An 11433-nucleotide genomic window follows, 5' to 3' on the forward strand; every position below is an offset into this window, starting at 1 on the left:
GGGAGCAGCACAGCTAAGGAAAAGGGGGAAAAAAGGCGGACTGCGTTGTTTGGCGACCCCCGTGAAATGGTCGTTTGACCCCAAATGGGGTCCCAACCCACAGGTGGAGAACCACTGGTCTATAGCATTTCGATTAAATGGCTGTCCAGTCTCTTCTTGAAATCCTCCAGTGATGGGGCACCCACAATTTCTGAAGGCAAATGGTTCTACTGGTTGATTGTTCTCATTGTTAGAAAAATTCTCCTTAGTTCTAGGTTGCTTCTCTCCTTGATTAGTTTCCATCCATTGGTTCTTGTCCTGTCTTCTGGTGCTTTGGAGAATAGCTTGACTCCTTCGTCTTTGAGGCAGCCGCTCAAATACTAGAACACCGATGTCCTTAGTCCTTCTTTTCACTAGACTAGAGATACCCAATTCTTCCTCTGTTTTAGCTTTTAGCCTCCTAATAACATTTGTTGCTCTTCTCTGTACTCTTTCCAGAGTCTCAACATCTTCTTTATATTGTGGTGACCAAAACTGGGTGCAATATTCCAAGTGTGGCCGTAGTAAGCTTTGTAAAGCGGTATTAACACTTCACGTGATCTTGATTCTATCCTTCTATTAATACAGCCTAGGACTGCATTGGCTTTTTTGGCTGCTGCCATACAGCCAATGATTGGCTGGAAACTATCTGTATGTGTACTGGAACATTGGAGCTTAAAAAGAAAAATGAAGAGTTGCTTGAATCTTTCTATGGATCGCACACATTTCCTGCACTCAAGACAAGTGGTGGAATCTATTCCTTGTTATTCTCGAAGTACCATTTAGCAATTAATGCATTTAATTTGTACTTGGAACGGTGGAGCTGTTGTGAAGCCATCTTGTATTTTACCACAAGTAGCAAAATGTCTTGGGTTGCTGTCCTAACCCATGTCCTTCCCTTACGGTTGGGACGAGCTTTTGAAATTCTCTGCTCAGTTTGTGGCTGGGGAAATTGGGTGGCTTGAGTCCACCTTAGCAGTAGAATGGGCACCACAAATGAAGACATCCTCTGTGAGAAATTCTGACTGATGAAAGAAATAATGGTTTGTTCTGTCTCAATCTTGATGTAATCATATATAGGTCATTGTTCCTGGCTTGATTTCAGAGAAAGTGCTGTGGGCCAGAAATGAACAGCTTGAAAAAAGACACCTTCACAAATTTATATCTTACAGATTGCCCAGTTACTTGGAGAGACCAAGCGATTGAGCAATTTGCAAGATTAATCATGCTTGTTCTCAGTTCTCATTCATGTAACCCAACATCTTCGGAGGACTTAAGAGAGATAATTGAAAAATTATTTCTCTTCTTCACCTGGAAGACAAATGGTTCAGAATCCGTTGCAGCTCACACCTATCAGTGTTCTATTAAAGCTGCTTAGATTTCCATCTGGCTTCTGGATTTAATATTTTTAGGAGAAGCAGCTTTCTTTTGTCCAACGTAGAGCTGAGATATTTTTTTTTTCTTCTGCTGTGGTTTTGTTCATCACGTGCAGCTGATGCATTTGTACTTTTTGGCTGCTGAACCACCATCCCAAGGCGAAAGAGGAAAAGCGAGTTATCGTACCTATTTTTCATTGCATTCACCGACTGCAGACGTGCTCGAAACATGAAAATATGACTCAACAACAGAGTTGGATACTTCTAAAATTAACATTTTAATGGAAGAATGAAGACACCCGATTTAAGAAAACTTTAGTGTTTTAATCTACTTTCATTCTATTAGTGATTGTCCTGGAATCCAAGATAAACTCTGTTTGTAGGTATGACTCCATACCTACAACGTATGACTCTAATTGAGACTGGAATTTCCATCCTAAGCCACTGCAGTCATAAGTAGAGTTGGACCCAATTTTAGGACCATTTTAACGACAATCACTAAGTAAAATACTGTGGTCATAAACTGAATGCCACAAACCCTCGGGTTGCACATTTTGATCACATGACCGCAACCAGTTGTAAATGTGAGCCGATTGCCAAGGGCCTGAATTGGGATCATACAACTTTGGGGTGGGGAATGATGTGATGGTTATAAGTGTGAGGACCAGTAGTAAGTGGGAGGACAAGGCTTTTCTCCACACTGTTGTAGCTTAAAATGGTTGCTAAACAAATGATTACAAGTCATGATGAAAGTTCCAGTCCCAATGATGGCCATAAGACAGGGACTTTCCTGTACAGGTTATTTGGGGATTCTTGGAAGACTCTATCATCATTTCTAGTGCAACCTTCTTCTGCTGGCTACCAGCCTTTCCCAAAATGGTGCCTCCAGATGTTTTGGGTACAAAGGATTATAGCGAACTAAGTCCAGCTAGAAGCATTGGGAAAGGCAGCCAGAAAAACCAAGATAGCAGCTTCAATTGGACAGTTACTGCTGCTTTCTGGACATTTTTACCCACCCAACCTCCTGCACACCTGGAGGGCATCCACTTGAGGGAAAGCTCTTTAAAACTCTGACCGTTGAACCTGCAGCATTCTAGGGATGGTTGAATCTCTTCCATCAGCCCCAACGGAAAAGACCAATCCTCAGGGAGGCTGAGAATTGTAATCCTAAAACTCTGAAAACCACACAGTTCCCCTGTCCTTGAGATTCAGATGCTCTCTTGAAACTAAATCTACATCTTATCTCAAATGATCTCATTTTGCTCTTTATGGTTTGTTTGTTTTATTATCATTATCATCATTATTATTATTATTAACCCTTATTTCACATAGTTCACAGTGATGAATCTGAGTTTCCCTCGGCCGTTACAGAAACCCTGCAGGGAAGACTTTGCTAGGAAGCAGACTAACATAAAACTTTGTGGCTAAGCAAGGCTTTTAATCGGCGCAGTCTGGACAATGTTGTTGCTATTACAACTGCACTCAGTTAAAAACCATACCGAAGGCATTCTTAAGAGCACCTCGCTTGCCAATACAAATCTCGGCCTTGTTAAGAAGACACACATTTAGTGTAAAATGGCACATCTCTGCCTGCTAATTGGAAAAGACATCACTTCCGATAACCTTTCCTCAGCTTCAGATGATATGAAATCCTAATTATTGTATTAGACAGGCTGTCCTATTCGGTGGCAGGGGAGGACTTGTTTAGAGATGGGTCTTGTGCTACTGAATAGCACGTGGAGGATTTGTTAGCTGTCCAATGACCTGGAAAACGGAAGGGTCACTTTTCACAGTTTCTTGTAGTCAATAATCCATGCATAATAGGCTGTGGTGGAGGTGATTGGAATCCAGTCCTCCTAGTGTTGGGGCTGCAGCCGGCTGGTGATCAGGATCAGTGCCTTTTCACCCATGCGCAAAGTCTCTGATGAAGCCCGGTGGCAGAGGAGAGGATTTCAAAAATTATACCTTTGACTTGGCCAGCAGTCTATTGATCTGTCTGTGACTTGACTTGACTCAACAACAGGAGAAAAAAAATGCTGCATGTACACTGGGCACCAACTGAGTTTGGCTTTTCGTTGCCACACTTGGAATACCGCATCCAATTCTGGTCACCACGATAAAATAAAATAAAAAAAATGGAGACCCTGAAAAACATGCAGAGAAGGGCAACAAGAATGATAAAGGAGGCTAAAACATATGATGAACAGTTGAGGGACCTAGGTGTGACTAGCCTATCAAAGAGAAGAACCAGCGATGATAGAGCAGGAAGACAATGATAACTGTCTTCCAATACTTGAGAGGCTGTCCCAGAGAAGAAGGGGTGGACTTATTCTCCAAAGCACCTGAAGGCAGGACAAGAAGCAACGGATGGAAACTTGTTAAAGAGAGAGGCAACCTAGAACTAAGGAGGAATTTCCTGACAGTGAAAACAATTAATCAGTGGAATTTTCTTCCTGGTATCCATCTTTTATTGGGATTTAATGGAAACCAGAGAGAATATGTCAAACAGGCTATTCTCTGTCTCTATCCTACATACAGCCCTTGTCCCTATACTAAAAACTACCCAGTCACCAGTGAGGGAGATGGGCGGTTTCTAAATAGGATAGATAAATAAAATAATAAATGCATGCATTTTGAAACATGAGCAATGAAGAATGAAGCACATGCTCCAGATTTCTCGTACTGGATAACTCGTCCTTCTCTTTGGGAGTGATTGTACAGTGGATTGGGCCCAGGAACAGCAAACAGGTTCGCTGGAGCCAGAAAGGTGCACAGAAAAAAACTGGGTGTGTTGAGGAGGGGAGGCAGCTAATAGCTTTGTTCCCAGGCTTGTACTAGAACTAGGAGAAATACACCCTAGGAGTAAGTAAGATATGCAATCCTGCTGATTTGGTTATCATTTGGTGAAGTGCTGTAATTACTTCCGTGCTTAACAAAAAATATATTTTTTTTTGTTCTATCTATTGTTTCTGACTTTGTTAAAAAAAATCTGCTTTGAAAATTTCTTTCAGAGGAGAAGAAAAATCAGAGGAAAAATCTTAGGGCTAGGAATGAAGCATCCTTGCACTTGTTTAGGGATGAGGGTCTATAGCAGGGTCTATAGCTATGCTGGCTGGGGAATTCTGGGAGTTGAAGTCCACAGGTCTTAAAGTTGCCAAGGTTGGGGACCCCTGGTCTATAGCATTGTTTCTCAACCTTAGCCATTTTAAGATGAGTGGACGCCAACTCCCAGGAGTCCCTTAACTAGCGAAGTGTGAGAATTATTGCTGGGAACCATCTTTGCAGGAATAGAACGGTCCTCTGTTTGAAAATATTCCTTTATTTTGAAGTCCTGTCCTGTGCAGTCCAATAACAGATTTAAGAGGGAGTACAGGGGATTGGAATTTGTTGCTAACTTCCAAATTTGTCTTTTAAGTTAGCAACCAAGTTCCCTGTTCTTCCTCTTAATTCTATATTTTCCCCTAAATTGTTTTCTTGTACAATACAAATAATACATTGCAGAATACAAATAATATATAAGGACGTTGTATTAAAAAAGGAAATTATATTGGTAGAATAGAGATAAGGAAGTTATTTTTAAGCACAGTACAATTTGGAAGTTAATATGTTGCCTGGATATTTTTGCAGTACTTTTTTTTTTCTTTCTTTCTGAAGCTTATTCAGTTGTTAAGTGACCTTAGTTTGACAAACTATTTTTTTTCTGGGACAAAACGGTCTCTGACTCCAGCTGATAAAATCAATGGAAAGTATTTCACCAACATTAAATATAGGCAAACAGGCAAAATCTTCTAATCCTTGACTCTGTAAGTAGGTTTAAGAAAACTGGTTCCCTAAATTTGGTGGGCATTCTTTCCAAAGGGGACCAGCTGCACTGACCTTGAAAAAAACAAGCAAGATTGGAAATTTCAGAGATGTAGACTAGACTGAGAAGTTTAAAAATCAAAACGAACGAAACTGATCCAAAGAAGACAGCAAAAAACCACTTCTCTATTGTTGCTTGGAAGAATGCATGATGAACTCAACTCAAAAGCAAAAACTGAAACTCAAAAGTAAGCTATTTTCCCATCTTCCCAAAGATCTGGCAAGGTATTGTTTCCTAGCCTGGATAACCAGGATCCTCCTCAGGAATGTAATTCCTCTGAGTAATGAGTTCTTTAAGTTCCTACAGTTCTATCGTTCAAAAATAGAGGTTGAAAAGGGAATGTTTAAGGCACATTAAATTATAGTTTGTGAATTATGCTTGGTTCTAATGGGATTCATGTTCAGCCAACTAGTGAGAATCCATCTCCTCAAGTTATTTTATGCCCTTCTGCAATGTTACTGATTTTATTCTGGGCTTTGTTCTTCCACCATAACATGATGTAAACATTTGAACAAATCACTGTAGATTTGTCACTCTTTCTAAATCAGAACAACTTGAAAGATCCATAGCCAATGACATCCATATGGCAGAGTGCAATTTAAAGGAAATAATGGTTTATTTATTAAATTTTAATAAAGTCACAATCTGATGGTCACAATCTTCAGAAGTTTACAAAAAGAAAAAAATGCCAGTGTACTAAATTACAAAAGCAGATCCTACACACACATACACACACCAATCCAAACCAAACAAATCACTACCCAAATAAAACTATGAGATGAAAGAATTTCCAGTAAAATCCAACATGCAAGAAAACTGGTAAACATCTACTGAAATTCCAAAACTAGTAGCCATGGACAAAGCATTTATAGCAGCACTACCACAAACTAAGGGATGTTTGATCCATCAAGCTGTGAGTTTTCTGTTCCTCTAATGGATGAAAAGTTATGCAACTCTGGAGGGGAATTTCAACTGTTCACTTGACGCTCTGTGCATCAATAAAGCTCACTTTATTGAACAATTTGAGAAGATCCTGAACGTGATTCTAGGAAATTCATTGGAGTTTCCTAAAAATCAAGCACGCCTTCTATCAGCCTCATGGGGGTAAACCATATTTGAATCAGATGAGACTAAGCTGTCCATGTTTTCCTGGTTGTGATAGTTTTCACTCCTTTCATAAAAGATTGCCCAGTAATTTGCATGAGTGAGGGGAAAGGGTGTAATCTGGAGGTTTAAATTTAAATTTAAAAATAATTATAATACATCCGATAATTATACAATAAATCAGATAGTTCATTGGCAAAGGAAATTTTCCCTAGAAAAACATTATGCTGTTACACCTTGTGGGACTCAGCCCCCAAACTCATATTTTATTTATCATGCCAAAATATATGCCAAAACATCTAATTAGCTCAAACCTCATTAATCAATAAACTCCTTTTGTACAAAAAGCAGATAAGAGATGTTTTTGACCAATTACCAGTTGACCAATTACCTTCATTAGAACCAATACAAAAATATCAACAAATCGTAGAATATTGAGCAAAGTTTTTGATTTCTCCAGCACTTGTGAAGTTGAACCAATAGCAGGAAATACTGGGCTGGAGAAACTATCTGGATATTGTTAAGAGCCATAATCAATAATGTACCACAGATCCTCCTTAGAAAAAGAATCTTTAAAGACGATCCTATTTTTATTTGTCTAAGCAGGATCACAGTCCAAGAGTGGAGTGACAAAGCCAGAGTGCATTTAATTGCATTACGTTACATTCACAAATGGCTTCATACAGTTGTGACACCCATCACTTTTGGAGTGCATGGTTCCGTCCCTCCTTTCTGAAGATCTAAAACCTAACAGATATTTGGAGCTGTGTACTGTGCAAAACTGCACAGAATTCTACACCCAAGTAGCACACAAATATAGAACCCAGTCTAGAAAAAAAAATCAAGAGAAATGTGGCAGTTTTCATATTAACAAATCTGAGTAGGATTTAGATGGTTGATTAAAAACTCATCAAAAGCCAAGAATGGTGTCTAAATTTTAGGGAAAGTCCTTGCTATAGGCTGAGGACACTTTTCCTGGCGTTGGCACTAGACAATCTCTGTGCTTGTCAAACTTTCCTCTTTTTCATCTGGAGAAGTTGTTTCCAGGTTGGGCTCCTGCCTCTCCGAAGGGGCCACTTGTTCGAAGAGTTTGGACAACTTTGTAAACCTGGCACTGCTTTGAATGTTCCTAGCAGCAAAAGCATAGAGGAGCGGGTTGATGCAACTGCTAATAAAAATAACTGCGCCCGCAATCCACACTCCTGCCTCTGAAATCTTCTCCAAGGTTTGAGCGGTCTCTGAATTTGAGTCCTGCAGCAGAACTGAGATGACTGTCACGAGGTTGAAAAAGTGGTGGGGGAACCAACACAGACAAAAAATCACTACCACGGATGTAATCAACTTGGTGGAGCGTCGCTTGGATGGACAAGCCATGGCCCCAATTCTTTTGCCCACGTAGATGTAGCAGGTGCAGATGACGGTGAAGGGAACTACGAAGCCCAAAATGGTCTCAGACAAGAGGTGGATAACAGCTTGAGCTTCAGTTGCATACTCACGAGTGGCACACTGCAGGTCCCCTATGGTGTCATTGATGGTCTGAAATGGGATGATAGCTGATCCAAGGACGATGGAGAAGAACCAGATCATGACCACCACCAGGTGGATGACCATCGTCTTCTTCCATCGCTGAAGAGCAAAGGGATGAACGACAGCCAGGAACCGCTCAAGACTGAGACACATGATGAAGAAGACGCTGGCATACAAGCTACAGTAAATGACAAACACCAGACCTTTGCAGGCGCCGATCCCAAAGGGCCACTGGTTGGCAAAAGAATAGATCCAGATTGGCAGGGTCAGAAGAATCAGGAGATCAGCCACGGCCAGTTGTAGGATGAGCACAACGGTTGGAGGCTTCCTCTTCATTCGTCCACAAATGGTCCAGATGACCAAAGAATTTCCAGGGATTCCAAGGACAAAGGAAAAACTCAGGATCAGACAGATGAAAATCTTTGCCACTGACATTGGCAGGTAATCTTCAATTTCTGTAGGTGGAGTCATTTTGATCTAGCCCACAGATTGGATTTATCCAGTTGTTATTCAGGGTGCATATCGTCCTCTACATCTGGAGCAGCAAGAGGGCTGGCCTCTTCATCAGAGTAGAAGATGACAGAAAATGCCTCAACTCTCTCTACGCTGCCAGCACTGAGAGATCTTCAATCACGGTTTCACATCCTCTTTGTTTTCTGCTGAGCCTTGGTTTTCCTATTTTTGAGAGACTAAACCACACAGCTACATCATTATTATGAAAGAAAATGGAGATGTGTCTTAGATTTCTAAACTGAAAGCAGAAGCCGAACTTTTTTGGAGAGTGACAGCCAGAAGATCATCAACAGTGCAAGTTCCAGACTTAAAAATTAACAGTAATCTAAGCTACAGAGAGAAAAATATCCCATGATTTTCTAATAACTCCTTTGAGGTGAGTTTTTAAAACTTGGATCTCCCCAGTTTTACCTGCTGTAACTTGATGACAGTCTGGCTGACCTTTGTTCATCTCAAAAAGCTCAACTGGAATGGAGATACCAGCCGAAAATCCCAGGACTGTAGCTGTGAAATTGGAATTAAAACCTTGGAAGAACCCAATAGTCATCACCAGGAGTTGAGTTTGATTGAAAGAAGGCTTCACCTTTACTGTGTCTCCCCATTTTTAATCCAACACTGTCAACACTACATCCTGTGGACTCTCTTTCGTGATCCCAAGGATGAAAACTCTCCTGAAAGTATCTGGTTGAGTATTAAGGGGAAAAGAAAACCAAAGTAGAATTATTTGTGGGTGTGGACTACAAGCAGAAGTCATAGATGAAGTCTTTGCAAATCAGATGACCAAAGTATCTTTTACACACACACACACACCTGTGATAACATGGAATTTCAACTACCTTGATATCAATTGGGAATCAAATTGAGCTCCCACAGGTTTTTGATGTGCCTTTCAGCCAATTTTTTTTTAATCCAAAAGGTGGAGAAAGGAACTAGAAGATCATCCATATTGAAACTTAATGTTTACTAAAATTAAGTAGTAGTCAAAGAAGAGAAAGTAAGAGGGATCTAGGGAGAGAATGAGCATAAATTCCCTACTGCAGGCAAGGAGAACTCAAAGTAGCTAGATTTCTAGATTTCAAGAGAGCTGACTTCAACAAGCTAAGAGAAACAGTAGGGGGGAGTCCACGAATGGAAATCCTGCAGTGTCCCGGAATCACGTGATCACCTTTTGCAATCTTCTGGTGAGCAACGTCAATGGGGAAGCCGGTTTCACTTAACAGCCGTGTTACTAACTTAACAACTGCAGGGATTCACTTCATAATTGTGGCAAGAAAGGTTATAAAATGGGGCAGAATTCACTTAACAAATGTCTCACTTGGCAAGAGAAATGTTGGACTCAATTGTGGTGCTACGTCAAAGACTGCTTGTACTTCTCCACCCATGGCAATAAAGGTCTCTTTCGTGGACACTTTTTATCAAGCAGGATCCATTCTATGACTGCCTTGGTCCACCTGCCATTGGTTCGTCTTGTTATGTGATCAGCCCATTTCCATTTCCCCAAGTATAAGACCTTAAAACGTTAAGTACGTGAAATACTAAAAAGTGCCCGAAGAAGTGTCCGAACCCACTAGCTTCCGGAAATGTTTTCTCATGAAAAGCTTGTTGCACAATATTCTGCAATGCTAATTATTACACTATGTTTGCTGTACATTTCACGTGTGGCCTGTTACACCTGTTCTTCCTGTCGCAGAGGTAGCCTAGCCAGGTTACCTGGAGCAAATAGCCAGCACTTGTGGTCTCCTTTTCATGGCGTGGATATCTGCTGCCTCCTGGTGACGACTTTAAAAAAAGGATCATAACAAAACAAGGAAGCTGAAGCCGGAGCTCACCTGTACTGAGGAGATAAGGAAGGTTGGGTCCAGGTACTCATCCTGTAGACACTTTGGAAAGAATGCAGAAAGGCACCTGACTGTTCTGCTTGGCTTATCTTTTTGGTGTGACTTAGGAGATGATTAGCTGAGAGCTGGATCAGAACTAGCTCTTCTTCTTCTTCTTCTTCTGTAGTAGCAGTAGTAGTAATAACAACAGTAGTAGTAGTAGTAGTAGTAGTAGTAGTAGTAGTAGTAGTAGTAGTAGTAGTTGGAAGGGACCTTGGAGATCATCAAGTCCAACCCCCTGCTCAGGCAGGAAACCCTATAGCATTTCGTACAAATGGCTCTCCAGTCTCTTCTTAAAAACTTCCAGTGTTGGAGCATTCACCGCTTCTGGAGGCAGGTTGGTTCCACTGGTTTATTGTTCTAACTGTCAGGAAGTTTGTTAGGAAGTTATTTATTTCGGCTATTTTTCAGAATACAAAATGCAGACAAGGCCATTAAAAGAAGCCGAAGAGGATGGGAAGAAGAATAAGATGATAATTACTTGAGGGAAAGAAGGGAAGAGGGCATAAATGAATCTCTTTTTTATTCTTTTTTGCTTTTTTCATTCCTTTTTTCTCCCCCCCCTCTTTTTTTGTTTTATACACTTTTACTCTCTTGAAAAAATCTATTAAAGATATACTTCTCTCTCCCCCCCCGCTACAGTGACAAACTACCGCAATACATTCAGAAAACCACAGTTAAACAAAAGAGAAAAAAAAATGATGAAAACCAAAAAAGAACGATATTAAAAAAAATATGTTAAACTTAATAACAGACAGCAGTGCTCCAACACGAAGTTTTTAAGAAGAGACTGGACAGCCATTTGTCTGAAATGGTCTAGGGTTTCCTGCCTGAGCAGGGGGTTGGACTAGATGACCTCCAAGGTCCCTTCCAATTCTATTATAATTATAATTATGATTACAGTTATGATTACAATTATGATTATATTTGATTCTGATTCCAATTCTTTCATAAATTGTTTTCTATTAAAAACAAAACTCTACCTAGGTTTGCCTACTATTCATAGAGAAATCGCTCTTGTTTAAATTTGGTCAAGCCTTCTGATTTTTCTGCTTCTTCACTGTGCACCCTTTTGCTAAAAAAAAAAAAACAAACAGCTTTTCTTAAAGACATGATGGTCCTGGCTGTTTCTGTTTGCAATTCCTTCCCTCATCTT

At 40.4% G+C, this 11433-nt stretch overlaps 1 protein-coding gene across 1 annotated transcript; it reads right to left on the reverse strand.

Annotated features, from left to right (window-relative positions):
* Window positions 1-5853: 5853 nt before the first annotated feature.
* On the reverse strand, window positions 5854-8573 carry LOC120312601 (leukotriene B4 receptor 1-like). The gene has a single exon (XM_039353508.1). The coding sequence runs from the start codon at window positions 8356-8358 to the stop codon at window positions 7348-7350; it is 1011 nt and encodes a 336-aa protein (XP_039209442.1). The 5' UTR covers window positions 8359-8573; the 3' UTR covers window positions 5854-7347.
* Between the last annotated feature and the right edge of the window lie 2860 nt (window positions 8574-11433).

Source organism: Crotalus tigris, unplaced genomic scaffold (genome assembly GCF_016545835.1).
Source record: "Crotalus tigris isolate CLP2741 ecotype Arizona unplaced genomic scaffold, ASM1654583v1 scf7180000018525.42219311030:4301911, whole genome shotgun sequence".
Lineage (NCBI taxonomy): Eukaryota > Metazoa > Chordata > Lepidosauria > Squamata > Viperidae > Crotalus > Crotalus tigris.

Excerpts from the sequence above, each read along its gene's own strand:
- LOC120312601 (XM_039353508.1), bottom strand. The coding sequence starts at position 8,358 with ATGACTCCACCTACAGAAATTGAAGATTACCTGCCAATGTCAGTGGCA.